This window comes from Oryctolagus cuniculus, chromosome 17, assembly GCF_051225735.1.
Source record: "Oryctolagus cuniculus isolate XC-2025 breed Fujian yellow rabbit chromosome 17, ASM5122573v1, whole genome shotgun sequence".
NCBI classification, from domain to species: Eukaryota; Metazoa; Chordata; class Mammalia; order Lagomorpha; family Leporidae; genus Oryctolagus; species Oryctolagus cuniculus.
Genome location: NC_142883.1, coordinates 52,847,225 through 52,870,725, shown reverse-complemented (window position 1 = coordinate 52,870,725; position 23,501 = coordinate 52,847,225). Strand labels below are relative to the sequence as shown.

The 23,501-nt window shown below is 51.3% G+C and overlaps 1 protein-coding gene across 17 annotated transcripts in view; it reads right to left on the bottom strand.

Annotated features, from left to right (window-relative positions):
• NDEL1 (nudE neurodevelopment protein 1 like 1) overlaps window positions 1-21,625 on the bottom strand; it is a 56,682-nt gene extending 35,057 nt beyond the window's left edge. For 4 of the 17 annotated variants that reach the window (XM_070059901.2, XM_070059898.2, XM_089316579.1 and 1 more), the window contains exon 1: window positions 20,824-21,017. Coding sequence is in view for 1 of the 17 variants with exons in the window: in XM_089316589.1 (XP_089172715.1) it covers window positions 1,193-1,407 (215 nt within the window). In the remaining 16 variants the exon portion in view is untranslated. 17 annotated transcript variants of the gene reach the window in all.
• Between the last annotated feature and the right edge of the window lie 1,876 nt (window positions 21,626-23,501).

Here is a 23,501-nt window from a genome sequence, read left to right as displayed (position 1 = left end):
AGATTTAACAGCTTCTAGCTTGGCCAGCTCAGCCACTAACCAGAGCTAACCCAAGGTTTTGGTCGTTGCTTTTGCACTTCTATTTTAAATAGTAATTTAGTCCGGAAGGGACGGCTCACTCAGTTTCCCTTTTCTTCTCTTCAATCATGACTCAGAGCTGCACTTGCCCCTTCAATTTCATAATCTGACAGAACCATAGCCCTATCTCCTGGGTGCACGGAGAGGAAAACCACTTATCAGACAAAATAATTAACCAGCAACTTGTAAGGATGCTCCCGAGTTAAGATTTCTCTCCCAGCCGGGAGTTTGCTCAAGTCGTGCCCTGGCTTCTGGCTGATCTCGGGCAAGTCAGATTTTCTGCCTTGCTCTCCGAGGAGGGTACAGAAACCCCACCTCCAAGCCTGGAAACGTAAACCCTGACCCACACTCGGCCACGCACTCACCAGCCGGCTGAACCTCAGGCTCAATCAATCACTTCATTAGCCCCACCTGGGCTGCATCGCCCCACCCCTCTAATGGCGGTAACAGAATCAGTCCAACTGAGGAGGAGGAGGTTCACGAGAGACAGCCAGGGGGGTTCCCGGACGCGTAGACCCCGAACGCAACCACCCAGGGGTGAGCGCTCTCGCTCCCTAGGCGAAACTCAAAGCCTAAGTTAGCTCCCTGCTCACCAGCAAGACAAGGGTTGGGCGAGCACAAGCCACGCGAACCCCTGGGGGGCGCGAGGAGCCAGGTCCACCGGGGAGCCGCGGGCGGCACAGAGGCGGCGAGAGACCAAATCCCGACCTGGCGTCCGAGCGCCCGCCGCCCACGGCACAGGGGGCGGGGAGGAGGGCTGCCCGGGCCGCACCTCGCGCCCACAGCGTCCCGGCCCGCGGTGCCACGTCCCGGCCTCCGTCCCCGCCACCCCTCACCCCACCCCGGGCCCGGGGCACAGCCTCCAGACGCCGCTCGGCTCCTCCGCCGCAGGCGCCCCCGCTGGGCCACACCTCGCACCGGGGCAGGGCAGGGGGCAGTTAGAGCGGTTGGGACAGTTGCTCCCCGGGCTGGCCGTCCCCGCACCTGAACCCAGTCCCGGCCCGGCGGGGCCTCAGACAAGCCCCCGGGCCGGGCAGTCTCCCCAGGGACAGGCCCTACGGCGCCGCCCGCCAGGCTCGGCCTCCTCGGCAGGGGCCCCGCACCGCGGGCTCACCTCCAATGTGTCAAAAGCGCATGTTCGCCGCCGGCTGACCGACGCCTCAGCTCCGCTGGCCTGGCCAGGCCCGCCCAGCCGCTCAGCTCCGCTTCCCTCCGCAGCCCTGAGCTCCACTCCGCGCACCTCCGCGCCCGGCTCCTCCCCGACACGTCAGGAGCTGCCTGGGTGTCCGAGGCCATTCTGTGACGCGCCGGGGGCGGAGTTCGGCGCATGCGCGCGAGTGCGCGGGCGCGCGGGGCGGGGCCGTGGGGAGGCCGGGAGTGCAGGGGGCCGGCACGAGCCCGGCGCGCTGACGTCAGCGGGCGGCGTCCTTCTGCGCAGGCGCCTCCAGGCACCCACGACCTGCTAGTTTAGGCCGCTGCGGTTGCACGAAAAAGCGGTTCCTTGGCGGGGGCGGGCAGAGGGGCATTTGGAATCATAGTTCAAAAAGATGGACGTTTTAGGGAGTGGAAACTTAGGAGAGCCATTTTAGAAACAACCTTGCTGTGTGATGTGCAATGTAATTCTAATTTCAGGGCTCCTAGGATTGGATTGTGGGACTTTAGAGGTACAGTCATAACGTGTGATACAGGCTTGAGAGAGAGCAGGATGAGCCTCGGAGGCCCAGTTCTGCCTTTCGTGGAGATGGACCGTACCCAAGCTCAAAGGGATTAATGGGGTTTGTGGCAAGGCGAGCACCTTGAGCCAGACCGAAGGATATGGGGTTGGAAAAAAAAATGATGAGTAATGTGCCTTAGTTGTGCGATTTCTATCTGCTGGCAACTGTGCCAAACACTTGACTGGCGTTTTTTCAGCTTCCAACTGACCGCATTAGATAGCTGTTACTCCCATTTTACAAATGAGGAAACAGCACCGTGAAGTCGCCCACGGTCACTAAACTCTGAAGAAGAGGACTCAGGATGCAAATCCACCTAGTCTGGATTGTCTTAACCCCGGCAACCACGCTTAACTACTTCTAGCCTTCTGCTCGGGAGTTGGAACAGTAATAAGTTACAGGGCTAAAGCTGAGTGCTTGCTTTCACAGCATGACCTTTCTTAGTCCTCCAACGGGCCTGTGAGGTCAGAGCTGGTACCTGCTTCCTACATGCTGTAAACTAAGACCCAGGAAGCTGGGGGTTACACTCAAGCAGGTCTTCCTCCCAGGCCAGTGGCCTGGGACATCCTGGAATTTCATCCAGGCTCTTGGGCTGTGCCTCTGCTCAGGCTGATGAGCTCACAGGCAGGGAGGTCAGTCATGGAGGCTTTCCTGTGGCCCTGGTGCCAAGACGGAAAAGTCCCACCCCAAGAGGAAAAAATAAAGGCTGCAGCTCTCTGCCTCCTGGCTGAGGTGCTAGGAAAGGCGTTGAGTCATCTAATGGCAGGCTAGGCCTATCAGTAAGTGTAGACGTCATCTTCCAGCCAGCCTGCTCCTCCTCCCATGCAGCCTGCACCTAGAGCCGGTGTTTATCAGAACCGGTGTGTTGGCCTCATCTTAAGGGGTGGGCTTTGCTTGCTAGGATTCTCAGAGGCATCACAGGCCCTATACTGATGTCCTTCTTTCTTCTTGGTTAAACTTTCTCCCTGGGAGCTGGGCCCTGAGGGGCAGAGTGAGCAACGATAACTTTTGCCCAACACCCTGCTTCTGATACGCCACACCTGAGGACTGTAAAGTGGACAGGAAGGTGGAAGACAACCAGAAGAGGGGACACGAGCCCTAAGTTAGCTCCCTGCTCACCAGCAAGACAAGCCCTATTAGGAAGGGGTTTGCTGAGGCATGGTCCTGATACAAGGTTGTTGTTGGAATGAGCCAAAGTGTGTGTATGTGTATGTGTGTGTGTGTGTGTGTGTGTGTGTAGGGGGTGTCAATGTGGGGCTGGCATTGTGGTGCAGCGAATTAAGCAGCTGCTTGCAATGCTGGCATCCCCTATCAAAGTACCAGTTCAAGTCCTGGCTACTCTACTTCCTGTCCAGCTCTGAGCTAATGCACCTGGGAAAGCCATGGAAAATAATGGCTCAAGTACTTGGGTGCTTGTCACAGGAGATCCACATGGAGTGCCAGGCTCCTGGCTTTGGTCTGGCCCAGCCCTGGCCAAGGTAGCTATCTGTGGTGGACCAGCAGATAGAAGATACCTGTGTCTACCTGGCTGTCTTTCAAATAAATAAAACTTTTTTAAAAGATGGGTAGGGTCAGTGTTACAGTTCCTGAAAGCGTGCTTGAACATCCTAACATCTTCCCTGCCAAAAACTCTGAGATGCAGGAAAAGGGAACAGGTCCCATCTTGGAAAGGGCTGAGGTTGACCAGCTGCCGTGAGCTTGCTGGAACTGGGCCACAACACACACTCACAAGAAGGATGCAGTGCACACAGGCCCACTGTGGAAATTCTGTGCAGTGGGGCCTAGTTAACTCTACTGAATTAGATGAACAAGACATCTCAAAATCAAAGACTTGGGGAGTTGGTGTTGTGGCACAGGGGGTAAAGCCACTGCCTGCGACACCAGCATCTCACGTGGGCACCGATTCATGTCCTGGCTGCACTACTTATTTATATTTTATTTATTTATTTATTTGAGAGGTAGTTACAGACACAGAGAGGCAGAGAGAAGTCTTCCATCTGCTGGTTCACTCCCCAAATGGCCACAACAGCCAGAGTTGAGCCAATCTGAAGCCAGGAGCTTCTTAGAGGTCTCCCACGTGGGTACAGGGACCCAAGCACTTGAGCCATCTTCTGCTGGTTTCCCAGGCCAGAGCAGAGAGCTGAATCAGAAGAGGAGCAGCCGGGACTCAAACCAGCACCCTTATGGGATGCTGGCACCGCAGGCAGAGGCCTAGCCCACCAAACCACAGCTCTGACCCTTGCACTGCTTTTGATCCAGCTCCCTGCTAATGTATCTGGGAAAAGTGGCAGAAGATGGTCCAAGTGCTTGGGCCCCCTACCACCCGAGTGGGAGATCCAGAAGAAGCTCCTGGTTCCTGACTTTAGCCTATCCTAGCCCTGGTAGCCATCTGGGAGTGAACCAGCAGATGGAAGACCTCTGTCTCTCCCTCTCTCTCTAACTCTTTCAAATAAATAAAATTTTTAATGAATAAAATAAAATCCCACTATGTACAGAGCATCCCTGGCTCCAAAACTTGTCTTGGCCTCTTGTTAGCTAGGTGATAAAGTGCAAACCATGCATTCTGGAAATCAAGGCCCTTCCAAAGCAACTCCAACTAACTTCTACACGCTGCATCCTGCAGCTCACCAATCCAGAACTCTGCACTCTGTCCCCCAGGTGGACAGTTCCCTTGCTCTCTCTGGGCCTGACAGCTGCTCCCTGGGCTTTGCCAGCCCGGCTCCTCCCCTCTGCCTGTTCAAGTCTCACTCAATGCTTCCTCCTCACAGATTTACTGAACAAGGCCTTTTAGTCACATAGTTGTGCCATCTCCCCCCAGGAACAAAAACCCATTGAGCCCAGGGAAATGCTGATTGTCCTAATATCTTCCCCGCCCCACTCCCCAAACAGGCATGACACTTACTTAGCACTCAATAGACTTCAATAAAACTGAAAGGATGAATCATTGGCTTGGTGACTATAACCCCAAATGTAAGACTTACAGAACTTTCTGGAAAATGCCCTAAATCTGGAATAGAAAAAACTCCATGGATAGAGGAAATTTTCACTGTTATGAAAGACCAATTTTAGGGGATGCCAGGTTACAAAGGGACTGGAATTTACATTATAGGCAATTATGCTTTTTCTTTAGCCTTTTGTAATTTAAACAATAGTTGTAGAGGCTGGTGTTGTGGTGCAACACATTAAGCCACCACTTAAAATACCAGCATTCCGTATCACCATCCCGGTTCAAGTCCTGGCTACTCCATTTCCAGGCCACCTTCCTGCTAATGTGCCTGGGAAAGCAATGGATGTACCTGGACACCTGCCATCCATGTGGGAGGCCAGATGAAGATCTTGGCTCCTGCCTTCAGCTGGCCCAGACCTGGCTGTGTGGCCATTTGGAGAGTGAATCAGTGGATAGATGATTCTCTCTCCCTCTCTCCCTCTGTTTCTCCCTTTCTCTTTGATGCTCTGCCTTTAAAATCAGTAAACATATGTTTAAAAAAATAATAGTAATGGGGTGGGCATGTGACGTGGCAGTGAAGACACTGGTCAAGGCACCTATGTGGCCTTAGAGTACCTGGGTGGGATACCCAGCTCTGGCTCCTGGCTCCAGCTTCCTGCTTATTGGAAAATAACAGTGATGACTCGAGTAGTTGGGTTCCTGGCCCCACATGGGAGATCTGGATTGAATTTCCAGCTTCCACCTCAGCCCTAGCCTTGGCCCAGCCTCAGCCATGGCAGGCATTTGGGGAATGAACCAGTGGATGGGAGTTGGCTCTCTTTCTCTCTGCCTCACAAATAAACAAACATCTTAAAAATAGTAATAGTAATAACAGTCATTAATATTTACAGCCTTGAAGGGAGACGTGTTCTCATGGAGAAAGGAAAGCCTTTTACACATCAGGTCTGAGTTTCGCGCCTGCTGGGGGCGAAGCTTCATTCTGAGCCATGGGAATTCAGCCACAGCTTTTAAAAATACCCTCTGCAGAACTTGTATGCTAATAGCAACAACGGACAGAAAGCAAATAGACACATTTATTTGTCAGGTCAAGACAAGTACTATTTTAAAAAAAAGCAATAACCCGGTCAGAAGGTAAGGAGTGGGAGTGACGAGGGAGCACGCTGAGAGACAATGGACTTGGTGCTCAGTTATCCAGGCCCTTGACATATAGGGCTGCTGAGGGCGTGAGTGTGAGGCCTCACAGTTAAGAGGCCCATGTCAGAGTACCTGGATTCCATTCCTGGCCTCAGCTCCCGGCTCCAGCCTCCTGCCGATGCAGACCCTAGGTGGCAGTGGTGATGGGCACTTGGGAGGCCTAGATCGAGTTCCTGGCTCCTGACTCTGGCCCCACTCCCTTACCCACTCCCTCATTGCAGGCATTTGAGGAATGAAACAGTGGATACAATCCTGCCTGCCCCCATCTCTGCCTCTCAAGGATAAATAAATAAAGGGCTGCTAGATAAAATACAACCAATCCATGAAATTAAATAAGAATATATATATATAAATATATATATATATATGCACACACACAGAGAGAGAGATGACTGAAGTAGAAAACTGTGTCTTACTGGCATACAGTGGTCACTCAATAAATATTGGTTTGATGGATTACTTGCTGAGTGGTCTACAGAATAGTAGAGCCTGGTAAACTTACCAGCTGATAAATGTAACCTTCCAAGATTGCGAATGGCAACAAGGGCGTGTTTCATTTAAAAATGCCCACTTCTGAGCCAGCACTTGGATGCAGAAGGTTGAATTGCCAATTGTGATGCCAGCACCTCATATCAGAGTGCCAGATAGAGTTCTGGCTGCTCCAGTTTCAATCCAGCTCCCTGTGGATGCACCTGGGAAGGCAGAGGATGATGGCCCAAGTACTTGAGACCTTGCTACCCACCTGGAAGACCAGGCGGAACTCCTGGCTCCTGGCTTCAGCCTGACCTCCTGTTTCAGCTAGCTGGAGAGTGATGAAAGAGTTTCCACTCTATCTCTTTCTCTATCTCCGTCTCTGTCTCTATCTCTATGTCATTGTCTATCTGTATTTGTCCCTCTATCCCTATCTCTATCTCTTGCTCTGCCTTTCAAATAAATAAATACGTAACTCCTTTTAAAAAAAAAAATGCCCACTTCCCTGACCCTTGCCCCAGAAAACCATGAACAGCACAGCTTGCACCTTTCCTGTACCACCTTGATGGAAAAGAAAGCTCTATTTGTTTTCATTATTATGTCTTCAGTAACATTTTTAAAAATTCATTTGAAAGGCAGAGAGACAGAGAAAGAACTGTTTACTGTCCAAATCCCCACAACAGCCAGGACTGGGCCAGGCCGAAGCCAGGAGCCAGGAACTCAATCCAGGTCTCCCACAGAGGTAGCAGGGACCCAGCTAATTGAACCGCCCAAACAGAGTGCGTGTTTTTGGGAAGTCGGAATCAGAAGTGGAATCAGGGCTTGAACTCAGGCACTTCAACATAGAGGCAGGCGTCCCAAGTGACATCTCAACTGATGTAAAAAGCACCCATCCATCAGCAGCTTCTGGAACGAACAGCACTCACCACTGCCCAGAGCAGCTCAAACTCCCACACCCCCACCCTTCCACCAGAATCTGTCCCCGACTTTCACACTGCAGAAAGCCAGGATCCGGTGCAGACGAATTTTCCTGTGGGGTTTTGGGTTCCAAGGCTCCTTCTGCTGCCTCCCCTTGTCATGTGTCTGTCTGAGAACGCACCTGCTGCTGGCCCTTGAACCCTTTCTCAGGAGACAGCTTCACCCTCTGCAGGCCTCCAGGTGGAACCTGCTGGACAGTGCCTCTCAGAGGGAAAAATAAGGACAATGCAGACTGGGGCTGCAAAATGCCTTCCCCTCCCGGTCCTGCCCTAGTTCCTGGGACCTGGAAGGAGAGAGACCTCTTCCTCATCCAGGGCATAGAAGAGAGCTGGCGAGTTCCTGCCCAGCCTTTCATCCCCTGGTGTGCCCCAGTGAACCTCCCAGAGCTTGTTCTGCCTTCTTCCCCAGCAACCTACCTGAATGGCAGACTTCCTGCTGATCTGGAACCTCAGCTTCCACTCGCCCAAGCTTTGGTCTTCACCGACAGCCTCGGCTCCCACTCCAGCCCCTTGACATCACTGCCTACAGCCCAGAGTGGCAGCTGCCTCCCCAGAAGAGGATGGCATGACACTGTTCATTGCTAATGTGGGTAACACCTGGCAACCCCAGGAGCTGTTGACATCACACCTACATAAACAGTGTGACTATCCCTGGAGAGAGAAAAAAAAGAGAGAGAGAGAGATCTGCTCACACACTCCTACACAGGGAGGCGGCACCGAGCTTACCTGCTCCCGATCCAGGCTAACGAAATGACAGGGCTGGAGAGAGACAGAGTGTTTCCTCCCACCCTGAGATGGTTGCATCAGGCAACTGCAGCCGCAAATCCCCATTACCAGGTAAACAAGGAGCAAAATCACCAGTACCAAAAGATTTTGTATTCAACTGCTCAACAAATGTTTATCTGGTGCCTGGCACAGTTCTAGGTTCTGGGCTAGAGCCACTAAAAGAAGTTAAGCCCTGGGCCTGGCACTGTGGCACAGCAGGTAAAGCTACCACCTGCAGTGCCATCATCCCATATGGGCACTAGTGGAGACCTGGCTGCTCCTCTTCCCATTCAGCTCCTTGCTGATGCACCTAGGAAAGTAGTGGAAGATGGCCCAAGTGTGTGGATCCCTGCCACCCACATGGGAGACCTGGATGAAGCTCCTGGCTTCAGACAGGCCCAGCTCTGGCCATTGCAGTCATTTGGGAAATGAACCAGTGGATGGAAAACCTCTCTCTCTCTCTCTCTCTCTCTCTCTCTCTCTCTCTCTCTCTCTTTCTCTCTCTCCCTCTGTAAACTTTGCCTTTCCAATAAGTAAATAAATCTTTAAAAAAAAACTACAAAGAGATTTCAAAATTCCATCTAACACATTTTTTTAAAAATTTTTGACAGGCAGAGTGGACAGCGAGAGAGAGAGAGAGAGAGAGAGAGAGAGAAAGGTCTTCCTTTACCATTGGTTCACCCTCCAATGGCTGCCGCGGCCGGCGCACCGTGCTGATCCGATGGCAGGAGCCAGGTGCTTCTCCTGGTTTCCCATGGGGTGCAGGGCCCAAGCACTTGGGCCATCCTCCACTGCACTCCCTGGCCACAGCAGAGAGCTGGCCTGGAAGAGGGGCAACCGGGACAGAATCTGGGGCCCCAACAGGGACTAGAACCCGGTGTGCCGGCGCCACTAGGCGGAGGATTAGCCTATTGAGCCGCGGTGCCGGCCTCCATCTAACACATTTATGAGATTTTAAAACATTGGACTCTGGGGGCCGGCACTGTGGCGCAGTGGGTTAAAGCCCTGGCCTAAAGCGCTGGCATCCCATATGGGCACCGGTTCGAGATCCGGCTGCTCCACTTCCAATCCAGCTCTCTGCTAAGCCCGGGAAAGCAGTAGGATCCTTGGGCCCCTGTAACCACATGGGAGACCCGGAAGAAGCTCCTGGCTCCTGGTTTCAGATCAGTGCAGCTCCAGCCATTGCGGCCAACTAGGGAGTGAACCAGCAGATGGGATGGAGGAACACCCACCACCCCCACCTCTCCTCCTTATGTGTAACTCTGACTTTCAAGTAAATAAATAAATCTTTAAAAAAAAAAAAGAATATACGTACATCATACATTAGAAAATGATTCTGGAAATATAGTCACCAAAATGATGCTAAACAGTGCTCATCCTTGGGAAATCAGACTCATTCCTTCTCTCTCTCTCTCTCTCTCTCACACACACACACACACACACACACTCACACACACACCTGTCTTTCCTTTGTTGATTTATTATTTTATTTAGATTTATTTATTTATTTGAAAGGCAGAGTGTGGGGAGCAACTGGGAGCAACTCGGACTAGACTAAGTTACTGGAATTAAGACTTATTCTATGCATCTGCTCTCCCACAATGTGGCGCTGGGAGAGGAGCGTACAGCTTCTACCCAGCTGCCCCTTACCAACTTGATAAGCTGCAAGAGCCGCTCCTGATTGGAGGAGAGCGGCGCGCTCGGCGTGTGGGTATCAGAGCACGGATTGGTGGAAGAGGACTATAAAGGAGGAGAGAGACAGCATGCACCAGGAACATCTAAGGGGAACATCTACCTGAAGGAACACCTGTGCAGCCCCCGAGAGAGCCGGCCGGCAGTGTGCCGCTCCCCCGCGGAAGTGGGGAATGTGGCAGGGGGAACCGCCCTTCCACGGAGGTGGAAGGGATGGTAGCCAACCCGGGAAGGACCAGCAGCAAACCCGGGGAGGGCCGAGCAGACAAAAGAACAACGCAGGGTCCTGTGTCGTTCCTCCACGAAGACGGGGAGCGACATAATGGTGCCGTGACTCGGATATGAAGCCTAGGCAGGGTCTTGTGTCGCTCCTCTACGAAGAGGGGGAGCGACAGCAGAGTGATAGAGAGGAAGAGGGAAAGAGACAGAGAAAGAGATCTTCTATCCATTGGTTCACTCCCCAAATGGCTGCAACAGCCAAGGCTGGGACAGGTCAAAGTCAGTATTCCAGAACTCCATCAGGTCTCCCACGTGGGTAGCAGGGGCTCAGGTTGGGCCATCAGCCTCCACTGCCTTCCCAGGCACGTTAGTAGGGAGCTGGATCAGAAGTAGAGCACCCAAGACTCGAACAAGCACTCTGACAAAGGATGCCAGCATCCCAGGCAGCAGCATAGCTTACTGTGCCACAATGCCCACTCCCCCCCTTTTTTTAAATATTTCTACCAAAAATATTTTTAATGTATAATTGTCTTAAGTTTTAAAAAATAAGAAGGTATCCATCAATGGAAGACTATATAAAGAAATTATGGGATATGTACTCTATGGAATACTACACAGCTGTAAAAAAAAATGAAATCCAGTTATTTGCAACAAAATGGAGGAATCTGGAAAACATCATGATGAGTGAAATAAGCCAGTCCCAAAGGGACAAATATCATATGTTCTCCCTGATCTGTGACAACTGAGCACCTAAAAGGAAACCTGTAGAAGTGAAACTGACACTGTGAGAGCCGGCGCCGTGGCTCAATAGGCTAATCCTCCGCCTTGCGGCGCCGGCACACCGGGTTCTAGTCCCGGTTGGGGCGCCGGATTCTGTCCCGGTTGCCCCTCTTCCAGGCCAGCTCTCTGCTATGGCCAGGGAGTGCAGTGGAGGATGGCCCAGGTGCTTGGGCCCTGCACCCCATGGGAGACCAGGAAAAGCACCTGGCTCCTGGCTCCTGCCAGGATCAGCGCGGTGCGCCGGCTGCAGCGGCGGCCATTGGAGGGTGAACCAACGGCAAAGGAAGACCTTTCTCTCTCTGTCTCTCTCTCACTGTCCACTCTGCCTGTCAAAAAAAAAAAAAAAAAAAAAAAGAAACTGACACTGTGAGAAGCAGTGACTTGCTCGGCCCTTGTCCTGACTGTCGAGGAACAGCTTACTATTTTATTCTTTTTAGTATTTTCTTGTTCTACTTAATACCATTGGTTGAACTCTTAAGACAGAATTATTCTTAGGTGTTTAAATCCATTTGAAAATTGATCCCTGCTAAAAATAAGAGTGGGAATAAGAGAGGGAGGAGATGTGCAGTTCCACACACGTTCCCTCGGACATACCCCTAAGGGGAAAGCTAAAAACTTGCCATGGGACTCCAAATCCCATTAAGTTGGTAGGTTCCAATGCCATCTTACTAGTTAAAGTGATCAGTTTAAGTTCATAACTGATCATAAAGATAGGATTAAGTGTCTAAGGGATCACATAAATAAGACCAAGTATCTGCTAATAATAATTGATAGAGTTAAAAAGGAGAGAATGATCCAACATGGGAAACAGGCCACACAGCAGACTCACAGAATGGCAAATGCCCTATACAGCACTCTGGCCTCAGAATCAGCCCTTAAGACAGATCTGGCTAAAAAGCCCATGAGAGCATTTCAGGCATGGAAAGCCAAGACACTGTGGCAAAAAATGACCTACATGAAAGATCTCTGTGAATGAGACCCTGGTAGAAAGAAGGGGCCATCAAAGAAGGAGGTACCTTTCTCTGAAGGGAGGAGAGAATTTCCACTTTGCTTATGGCTTTGTCTAAATAAGGTCAGAGTTTGAGGACTCAAGAGACTTCCATAGCTCATGACAAGAGCCTCAGGTGATCACTGACATCATAAATAAGAGTGTCAATTATTAAATCAACAATGGGAGTCACTGTGCACTTGATCCCCATGTAGGACCTCTATCCTTAATGAGTTGTACTATAAGAATTAACGGCAAAATTAGTCTTCAAACAGTACTTTATACTATGTGTGTCTGCATGGGTGCAAACTGTTGAAATCTGTACTTAGTATAGAGTTGGTCTTCTGTATATAATTGAAAATTAATCTTAATGAAGAATGGGATGGGAGAGGGAGTAGGAGGTGGGACGGTTTGGGGGTGGGAGGGCGGGTATGGGATGAAGAACCACTATAATCCAAAAGTTGTATCTATGAAATTTATATTTATTAAATAAAAGCTTTCTATTAAGAAAAAGCTTCAGTGGCAGTCCCCAGGTCTGTGGCACAGGTCATGGGAAGGCAATCCTGCCATGATGCCCCAGGCAGCCCAACCTGATGGCATGTGACAACTCCTGTGAACACACGTGATAGTTCTACCCACAGATTCCCAATCTGCAATGTTTTCTTTTCAAGATTTATTGTATTTATTTGAAAGGCAGAGTTAGAGAGAGAGAGGTCTTCCATCTGGTGATCATTCTCCAAATGGCAGAAACAGCTGAGGCTAGGCCAGGCTGAAGCCAGGTCCAGGTCTCCCATGTGGGTGCAGGGGCCCAAGCACTTGGGCCATCTTCCCCTGCCTTTCCAGGTGCATCAGCAAGGAGCTGGATTGGAAATGAAGCAGCTGGGACTTGAGTTGGTGCCCTCATGAAATGCCAGTGCCACAGGCACGGTTTAACCCACTGCACCACAGTGCTGGCCCCCCTGCAATTTTTTCAACTTCAGACCTCTCAAAGGCCGTTGAGCTGATGATACAACGATATCTGGGGCTGTGAATGGCAGAGCTGCCTGGGACGCCAGCAGGAGCTGATGGGGGAGTGGAAGAGCCGCTTCTCTCTGATCACCTGTTTGGTGACTGTTGTCCAAATAAGAGGAAAACCGAGCCCAACCACCGACGCTTACAAGGTAACGTGGTAAATTGAACGACTATGGGATCTCAGACAAACTTTCACTCCAATTTTTTTACCATTTTCTGCTCAAAATTAGGAAGCTGGGCTTAATTCAGGTAGGCCCAGGTCACAGGCCAGTTCTGACTTGGCAATGCTGAATTGCAAGAATGAAGCATCGCAGGTGTCACGTCCATCGCAGTAGAAATGGCTCTTTTATGGAAAGATCATAAGCGTCCCTCTGGAGGGGAGTGAGGCCAGCAGAAAAGACGTGGACTTAAGTGCTAGAGCCAGAATAATGTTGGGGGGAGGTGCGGGGGTGGGGGGATCCCTCTCCAAGCTTCTGCTGTTTCAACGGCTTCCTAAGGCTCATGTGCTAGCAGGAAGGCTATGAATACCCTGATAAAAAAATATTAAGGGAAGTTGTGTGGAAGGAAGAGGCCCAGACACAGAGAGAAGGTGATCAAAGGATGGTTAGAGCCACCCTCCGCCCCCAGCCAATGGAACAGGTCCCACCCCTTCCCAGGGCTCCCCACCCTGGTGTGAGAACCCAGCCACGCCACCGCCTGGTGCTGCCCCCTCCCACCGCCTTAGGAGATCAAGCATTTATTAATCTTGGCCAACTCAGCCCCAGCACAGGCAATTTTGCTCCAGCTACTTCCTGTCTGCCAGCCTCAGTTTCTGCATCTGTGAAATGAGCTGGTTGAACCAGATGACACTGTTGATGGTGCCCATGAGTCAGGGCCCAGTCTGTCTCCTGGCCAACCACCCTCCTGTGGGGCCCAGAGCCCTGCCACTCCCTGGGCTGTGAAGGCAGGGTCAGCCCTCTCCTAGGGTCGTGAGGCTGAGCGACCAAGAATTATCCTCTCCACACCAATGTTCCTTTCTCTGCCTGGGGGAACTGCTGGACTTGCAGAAGGAGCCACTTCAAGTGCACCTGCTGCTTTCACAAATCACCACCAACTTGGAGGTTTAAAACAGTACACATTCATCCTCTCACACCTCTGCAAGGCAGAAGTCCAACATGAGATTGATGAAGTTAAAGTCAAGGTCTCGGCACAGCTGGGACCTTCTGAGGACTCCAGGGGAGGATCAATCAGTTCCCTGCTTCTTCTGGCTTCTAGAGGCTACAGGTGCACCTCGGCTCAGGTGCTGTGCTCCCTCCGATGGCTGCTTCCATCCCCACGTTGCCTTCCCTGCTTCTGAGCCTCTGGCTTCTCTCTTAGCAGAACCTCTAGATCACACTGGACCAGATAATCCAGAAAACTCTCCCTATCTCAAAACTCCTGACTTCACCACAGGTGCAGAATCCCTTCTGCTACCTAAGGGTAACACACGCACCGGCTCTGGGGACTGGGGTGTGGACATCTTGGGGGAGGGCTCTTACTCTGCCTACCACATCAATATTCAGTTTTGCCACCTCCCCAGTAGTTTTCATTTCTGCATACCAACTTTGAATTTGCCTTTGAATGACCTCTTCCTTTTAAAGATGAACTGAGGGGCAAGTGTAGTGGCACCGTGGTTAAGCTGTCCCTTGGGGCACCGGCATCCAGCATGCCTGGCATGGAGTTCCAACTCGGCTTCCAATCCAGCTCCCTGCTAATGCGCCTGGGAAAGCAGCAGAGGATGGCCCAAGTGCTTGGGCCTCTGCCATCCATGTGAGAGACTGGGATGGAGTTCCAGGCTCCTGGTTTGGCCTGGCCTAATCCTGGCTTTTGTGGACATTTGGGGAGTAAACCAGTGGATGGAAGACCTCTCTGTCTCTGTCCCTGTCTGTTACTCTGCCTTCAAATCAATAATAAATAAATAAACTTCAATAAAGAAGATGAACTTAAAACCTGTGTTAGCCCCCACCTTAATCATATCTATGAAATCATGGAATTGATAGCCAGTCCTGTTTTCCCTAATATTCCATACAATAAATACATTACTATTCAAATTCTAAATGCTCCTCTCTGTACCACCTCACACCCCTTGGCAGGCCACCAGCAGTGCACAGACCCTCTGTTGGAGGAACAAAAATAGAATTGATTTGTCCAAGAAAGCACACAAGCAAAGAACAAGACTCCAGCCACACCCACAGGTCCCTCCGCCCGCCCGTCACAGTGCTCCTGAGTCACAGCTTGACACACGCCACCCCTTTCTACAGAGCAGCCCCAGCACGGATGACTCACACGGCCTGGCGCTCAGTTCCCCTCCTGCCACACTCAGGGCTTCCCTGGGCCCCGTGTTGTGTCTGGATGTGGGGTTTCCTACTGCTTCCCTTTGGACCAATATTTGTGCATCTGACTGATCCGTGTTAAACAGTGGCCTGCTGACTTGACCTCCCCTTGCTGGACAGCGTCCAGGCCCCAGGGAAGAAAGAGCTGAAAACGGAGGTCGGTGGCCAGCGGTGACTTTGTCCTCTGCTCTCTGGCATCTGTCCCAGCCACAGCTTGAACTCTGAAACCACTTTTGGGAAGACAGAGTTCCTTTCCACACACAGAGTGTGGGTGACATAATGACCTTCCTCTTATGTAACGACTGGCATGCAACACACATAGCTGGCGTTTATTGGGTCCTTAGTGTGGCCAAGCTCTGGGATAAGTGCTTCGCAAACACCCACTCACACCCAGCCTAGAAGTAGCTATTAGTGTATGCGTGAGGAACCTGGACTCAGAGACAGTAAGCAGCTTGTCCAGGATCACACAGCTCATAGGACAAAGTAGGTACTTGTGAAAACTCAGAGAGAATGTGGACACTGCCCGCCTGACGGAGGCGGGGGAATGAGGGTCAGAGCACCCTGGCCAAGCCCAGCTTGGGGACAGAGCTCAGACCCTCATCTCTCACACCAACCTCTCACTTCTGTTTCAACTCCTGGTTCTCAGGTGAGCCTTTCAGACGTCTGCCTGTCTGGATTTTTCTTTTCCTTCCTTGATGTTTGCCCCTCGTCATGTTCACTCTGAAGGCCCAGCTGTGCAGGTACCCAGTGAGAGTCCCAGGGCGATGCTTCTCGGTCGCTTCTTCCAACCCAGGAAGAAACAAGGAAAGTGCTAGAAAGTGCCAGGAAATCTCTGAGAGAGAGAGAGAGAGCACGCGAGCGAGTCGGCACTCATTCATGTGCAGGTAGTGACAGTTTAACTAGAAACGGATTAAAGTTTACCTTTACCCTTCCCCCACTCCCCAAAAAGAGATTGTTAAGCAGATGTGGGGGAACATTCCAGGGCGTCCTTCGACCTGGCAATGAAGTTGTCAGTTGAAACACTCACATCCTGGCTCTGCTCCTGACTCCAGCTTCCTGCTAATGTGCACCCCTGAGAGGCAGGGGTGATGGCTCAATGGTTGGACCCCCTCCCACCCATGTGGGAGACCCGCACCCAGTTCCAGGCTCCAGACTTCAGCCTGGCCCAGCCCACCCCTGACTGTTGCAGGCATTTGCAACAGTGAACCAACAGATGGGAGCTCACTCTCTCAAAAAGTCATTTTTTAAAGAAAGGGGAACTTGGGGCGGGTGTTGTGGTGCAGCAGGTTAAGTTGCCACTTGGGAGGCCTACATCTCATTATCAGAGTGCCACTTTGAGTCCTGGCTTCTCTGCTTCCGATCCAGCTCCCTGCTAACGTGCCTGGGAAGGCAGCAGAAGATGGCCCAAATACTTGTGTCCCTGCCACCCACATGGGAGACCCGTATGGAATCCTTGACTCCTGGCTTTGGCCTGGCCTAGCTCTGGCTGTAGCAAAATATTTGGGGAGTGAAATGAATCAGCAAATAGAGGATCTCTCTCTCTTTCTCTCTCACCCGCTTTTCCTCCCTCCCTCCCTCTCTGTCATATAAATCCACAAGGACACAGTACAGCAGGAAGGACGAAAGATGTCAATGAAATCTTGGAAGCTGGTTGATGAGCAGGAGCTGATGTCATAGAGCAGAGAAGACTGGAAACTCAGTACCCACTGGGAACAAGCAACCCTACACCTCTGAACTCCAAAAATGCCCAAGAAATGGAGGTGCCGCTGCTTCAGAAAGCAGGTGCAACAGGGCTAGACCCTCTAGAGGGAATGTGGAGAGCTCTGTGTGCCTGCACAGGCGTTCAGACCCAGGTCCACAGCCCAGCCCAGGCATCTGCCTCTCTCCCACCCCTGTAGGAGGAGGAGGTTGAGGATGTTTTCTGGAGAAACTAAACCAGAGAAGTTCCAGACAGGGGTAGGCAGAGGTAGGAAGGACACAACCGAGGACAGGGTTCAGTGGCTGTGCTATGAAGGGAAAGAGGATGGAAGAGAGGGACAGTCTTCAAAGGTACCTAAGCAATGCCGAGACCCCGGCTCCCTTCACCTGATGGCTGCCCAGCACCAGCAGCCTCGCTTGTCTCCTTCATGCTGGAGATTAGGGAGTCCCTCCCAGGTGGTGCCCCCATTTCATCACCCTACACAGAGTCCCGACTACCAACAAGGCCCCTCCACACACACACGCCACCTCTCATCAGCCTCGAGCTCCTTGGTCATAAGAGTGCACATTCCACAAGGAATCACCAAACACTGGAAAAGCCTCCAACGTCAAAAATATCGGACAAAAAAGACAGAAGAAATCTGAGAGCAATGCTACAACACGGCGAGGCAGGGGTGGGAGGGAACGGTTGGGACGGCGCTGGGGCCAACAGGTTAAGCTACTGCCTGCAACACAAGTTCAAGTCCCTGCTGCTCCACTTCTGATCCCGCTCCCTGCTAATGTACCTGGGAAAGCAGCAGAGGATGGCCAAAGTGCCACCTGCCACCCATTGTGGGAGACCCAGAAGAAGCTCCTGGCTCCTGGCTTCCACCTGGCACAGCCCTGGCCACTGTAACCATTTGGGGAATGAACCAGCAGATGGAAGAACTTTCTCTCACTGCCTCTGTCTCTCTGTAACTCTGCCTTTCAAATAAATTAAATTAAATTTAAAAAAAAGACACAGTGCAAAACTAAGATACAAAGCAAAATTAAGAGGGGTGGGGGGAGCTTAATAAATATTTTCAGGGGCTGTCATCATGACGTCATGACCTGACCTAGCAGGTCAGGTCACCACCTAAGACAATGGCATTCCATACTGGAGCACCAGTTCCAGCCCTGGCTGCTCTGCCTCCCATCCAGCTTCCTGCTAACACACCTGGAACAGCAGCAGTACTGGTGCCCCTGCCACACACATGGGAAACCAGGATGGAGTTCCTGGCTCCTGGCCTCAGCCTGTCACGCCCATGGCTGTTGCAGGCATCTGGGGAGTGAACTAGCAGATGAAAGAGCATTCTCTTTCTCTCACTGTCTCTGCCATTCTGCCTTTCAAATAAATACATGAATCTTTTTAAAATGTTTCAGAGAAGCAAACAAAGATATTATATCATGAAACACAAATATGGAACTATGAGAAAAGAAATGAGGACAAAAGCTGGTTTTTAAATGTGAGAGTTCAAATAAAAATGACTACAAAATTGAGAAAAATCTCCCCCAAAAATAGAACAAAAGACAGATCTCCCAAACAGGAGATTAAAAGCAAGAAAATGAGAGGAGAAACCTAAAAAAGTCCAACATCCAAATAATAGGATTTCCAGAAAGAAATACAGAAAATGAGGAAGTGATTAAGATAATGATAATTCAAAAACCTTTCCCAGAATTGCTTATGGCAATCAAAACCCACTTAGAAATGGTCCCTGGGTACGCGACACCATGAAACTCGTGCAGGAATCTCAGACCTGCAGGCGTGTGGTGACACTCCTTCCCACTTCTGCAGACACAAACCCAGGTCACAGGCGTGGGCTTCTTTTGGTTAAGCCTCAGGTTATGACCCCCATGTCCCGCATTAGAGTGCCTGCGTTTCATGCCTGGCTCTGGCTCTGGCTCCCAATTCCAGCTGTCTGCTAAAGTAGACCCTGGGAGGGAGGCAGCAGGTGATGGCTCAAGTACTTGGGTCCCTGCCACCCATGTGGGAGACCTGGATGGAGCGCCCAGCTTCCAGTTTTCTCCAATGCAGGCATTTTAGGGAGCGAACCAGCAGATGGGAAATCAATCTATCTCTCTCTCTCTCTCTCATACACAGAGAGAGAGAGAGAGAGAGGGAGTAAGTAATCAGTTTTAAAGTAGGACCTGAAAGAGAGGATTCGTGCAAGAGAGTGAGAACTGATTCCTAAGATGATGTTTAGGGGTGTCCCAGGACAATAGTATGCAGTAGGACTGGGGGCAGCTAGTCCAGACTGGCGTGATGGGACGAGGCTCCCACGGAGATGTCTCCAAGAGAAAAAAGACAGAAGCTGAGAGATTATCTGATGTGTCAGATCAAATTGACAGGAATTTAATAGCTCTTTTGGAGAGGAGTCAGTGACATGTGTCATAAAAACTAAGGCAACTATCAGCTCCAGGGAAACAAATAGACAAAAGAAAGGGAACGTCATCATCATAATTTATATAGCACCGAGAAAACTTAATACAGTCACAGCGTAACAAACACATATAACATAAGCACAAATACTGACTTAACCAAATTGGTGTTATGCCATATCAGGAGGATGGGGGGACAGTAATGTGGGCAGGGTGAGAGTTTTATACCCTTGCCTTTTACAATAAGAAACCAATAGATCATGATTAACACAGAAAAATAAAGAAATAGCCACATAAGCACTTTATTTGGAAAGAAAAGCAACTAAAAAATTCAAAATATTTGCCTCTGGTAGGGAGAGCCTGGAAGTGGAGGGGTGGGACGTGGAGATGCTGTTTTTCATTGCAAGCTCTGTGTTGCTTTCACAGAGGTAGACGTTGGATTTAAAATAAATGAACCGATAGGGCTTTTCTTAAGGGAGTCTGAACAAATGAGTCAAAAGCGTATCAATGGGGCCAGCGCTGTGGCATAACAGATAAAGCCACTGCCTGCAGTGCCAGCATCCCATATGGGTGCCAGTTCAAAACCCAGCTGCTCCACTTCGATCCAGCTCTCTGCTATGGTCTGGGAAAGCAGTAGAAGATGGCCCAAGTCCTTGGGTCCCAGTACCCACATGGAGATCTGGAAGAAGCTCCTGGCTCCTGGCTTTGGATTGGCTCAGCTCTGGCCATTGTGGCCATTTGGGGAGCAAACCAGTGGATGGAAGACCTCTCTCTCTCTCTGCCTCTGCCTCTCTGTAACTCTGCCTTTCAAATAAATAAATAAATCTTTAAAAAATAATTCCTCATGTAAGGCTAAAAGTCTGTATCCCAAAGTCTTCATTTTTGGGGTACAGAGATTCCCCAGTTCTGTACTGTATTGTTCCCATTTTTATCAACTATCAGGGAAAAAATCTATATATATACTTCCATTTAGAAAATGAAATAAAAGTTACTGTGAGCCCTGAAGAATATATTCTTACAGTTTACAAAACCCCCTCACATTTTGCTGCTTCAGTACCACAAAAACCCAGTGAAACCAGGTGTGTTCCACTTTGCTGATGACAGCCCAGGTTCAGAAGGAAGTATCTGGTCCACAAGCCACCAAGCCAGCCAGCCACGGAGCCAAGGCTCAGTCGCAAGCCCCTCTGTGAGCCAGCACTGTGAGATCACCGTGCAGCACACCAACAGTGGCCCTGCCAGCTCCCCATCACCCATCCCACCCAAGGAGCTCCCTCCACAACTCCACAAAAAACAAGCCAAGGTGATCAGAAGCCTAGGAGGATCAGAAAGACACCAAAGCAAACCCCTGTTGTCCACAGGGACACAAACAACTTCACAGACTGACCTTGGCCTCCAACAACCCCCCCAACCACCCACATCCCGAAGGCAGATGGGGTCCTCAGACACCAGGTCCCCTCCTCCGATGTCTCCCGAGCCAGTGTTCTCCTGACCCAGACCTTGTCCAATCAGCCCCCACCTCCCACTCCCCACCATCCCAAGCTACCTTGTCCTGGGTCCCGGAGCCTTGGCCGCTCACATCCGCAGCAGCCCGCAGGGCTTGCGCTGCACCGGCTGAAACAAAGGAGAAGTCAACAGGAAGAGTGAGAATCACCGACCCACAACAGAGACGCAGGACAGGAAGTGGGCGAGAGCCAGGAAGGCTGGGGCCTGCTGTCTCCAAGTGAGGCAACCCCGCCAGGCCCATTGCTCAGTGGGGGGTTGAGCAAGACTGTGGTGCTGCAAGAAAGACGGGTCCTGGCTCCTGAGCCAGGCCTTCCACGGCAGGCAGGGGAGCCCCTGGTCTCCCAAGCAAATGCCCGGGCTCTCCCCCATTTTCTGTAAGAGGAGGCGATGAGGGCAGGGCAATGGTGTTTCTATCTCTGTGGTGGCCCCGGCACAGAAGCAGTGCAGCCCTGAGCATCAGAGAAACGGCCTGTAAGTCAGACAGAGCCCCGACCTACCTCGTAGCTGAGAGAACAGGAGCGAGTGGCTTTGCCTCTCTGCATCTCATTTTCCCCATCTATAAAACGGAGATAATTTCAGGATCGACCTCAAGGCGTCGTTCAGGGCTTGTGTGAGACAGCATGAGTAACCGGCTTCATAGGAGGCAAATTAGTCCCCTTAGTTGTCAGGGTTGTCCTCTTTCTGCCCCTTTTCCAAACCTGACGCCCTCCCTAAGTCTTAGAGCACCTGGTCTGAAGAGCACCTGCCCCCCACCCCCACCCCCAGCCACCTGTAGCCTCCACAATGGTCGTAGCCCTCACGTGTCAGTCTCACACTCCACAAGCAGCACCAGCTGTAAGAACTGTGACTGCAAGCAAATGTGAAAGGAACAGGCTAATAATAGTTACTCAACAAATGCCTGTCAAGGGGCTGGCGCCGTGGCACTTCCTGAGGCACCAGCATCCCGTATGGGTGTTGGTTCAAGTCCAGGCTGCTCTATTTCCCACCCAGCTCCCTGCTAATGCACCTGGGACAGCAGCAGAGGATGGTCCAAGTGCTTGGGTCCCTGCCACCCACATGGGAGACTTGACAGAGCTCCTGGCTTCAGCCTGGATGCAACCATTTGGGAAGTGAACAGCAGATGGGAGATTCTCTCTGTCTCTGTCTGTCTCCTCTTTCTCTCTCTCAACTCTGACTTTCAAATAAATAAATCTTTGAGGAAAAAGGGGGTAGGAGAAGAACTGCTTCTGAGGCCCTTCACTGAAAACGCCTTTCCCAAGGTGGGGATCTTACCTAGGGTCACCCAGGGAAGGTAGGAGCTGCCGAGGGTCTGTTGCTGGATCCCCAGGAACACCCCGCAAAGCACCGGAAGTCATCCCACAGGTTTTTGTGAACCTTAGCGATGTTGTAGAAACAACACCTGGGTAAAGAATGTGGGAAACCTCGGGCACCTGGGCTGAGGGATCCAAGACAGAGGGTGGAGGTCTCCCAGGCAAAGCCCCACACAGAGACGGGGGCAGGATGACCCTCGGCTCCTCTTAACTCCTCCCATCTTCCCCAGAGCCTGGAAAGATGGTGGGTGGGTGGGTGTGTGTGCTGAAAGCCAGGGATCTCCTGGAGGGCTGCTCCCGCCCTTGCCTCCCACCAGCTGTAGCCCTCGGAGGGGCCCCTGCTGGACTGGAGCCCTGCTCTCCTCCTGGCAGTCTGTCCTCACTTCCTTGACCCATCCTGAGAGCCGAGATGTCTCCCCCAACCTTTGCTCCCTCCAGCTTACCCCCTACCAGAGATGCCCACCTAACTTCACCTTTCTCTTAGGGCACCCCACACCTGCATGCTAAGGGTTAGGCTTACAACATCCTGCTTTTGTGTGTGTGTGTGAGAGAGAGAGAGTTTTATTTATTGGAAAGGCAGAGTGACACAGAGACAGAGAGAAAGAGATCCTCCATCTGCTGCTTCACTCCCCAGATGGCCCCAATGGCGAGGCTAGACCAAGCCAAAACTGGGAGCCCAGAACTCCATCCAGGACTCCTGTGTGGGTGCAGGGGTCCAAGCACCTGGGCCATCTGCTGCTGCTTTCCCAGGAGCATCAGCAGGGAGCTGGATTCGAAGTGAAGCAGCCAGGTATGAACCAGTGCCCATATGGGATGCCAGCGTCACAGGCAGCCACTTTACCCACTACACCACAATGCTGGTCCTGAATGGAAACTCCTTTTTTTTTTTAAGATTGATTTATTTATTTTGAAAGAGCTACAAGAGGCAGAGTCAGAGGCAGAGAGAGAGAGAGAGGTCTTCCATCCACTGGTTCACTCCCCAAATGTCTGCAATGGACAGCTGTGCCGATCAGAACTCAGAAGACAGGAGTTTCTTCTGGGTCTCCCACCCAGGTGCGGGGGCCCAAGGACTTGGGCCATCTTCTGCTGCTTTATCCAGGCCACAGCAGAGAGCCGGATTGGAAGACGAGCAGCCGGGACTCAAACCGGTACCCATATGGGATGCTGGCATTGCAGGCAGCAGCTTTACCCACTACTCTACAGCACCAGCCCCAAAACTCTTTTTTAAAGAGTTTATTTATTTATTATTTACTTGAAAGACAGAGTTACAGAGAGAAGTAGAGATGGGGGGGAGGGAAAGAAAGAGGGAGAGAGAGAGGGAGAGGGAGGGAGGGGGAAGGAGGAGCAAGGGAGAGAGAGAGAGAGGGAGAGAGAGAGGGAGAGAGGGGGGAAGGAGGAGAAAGAGAGA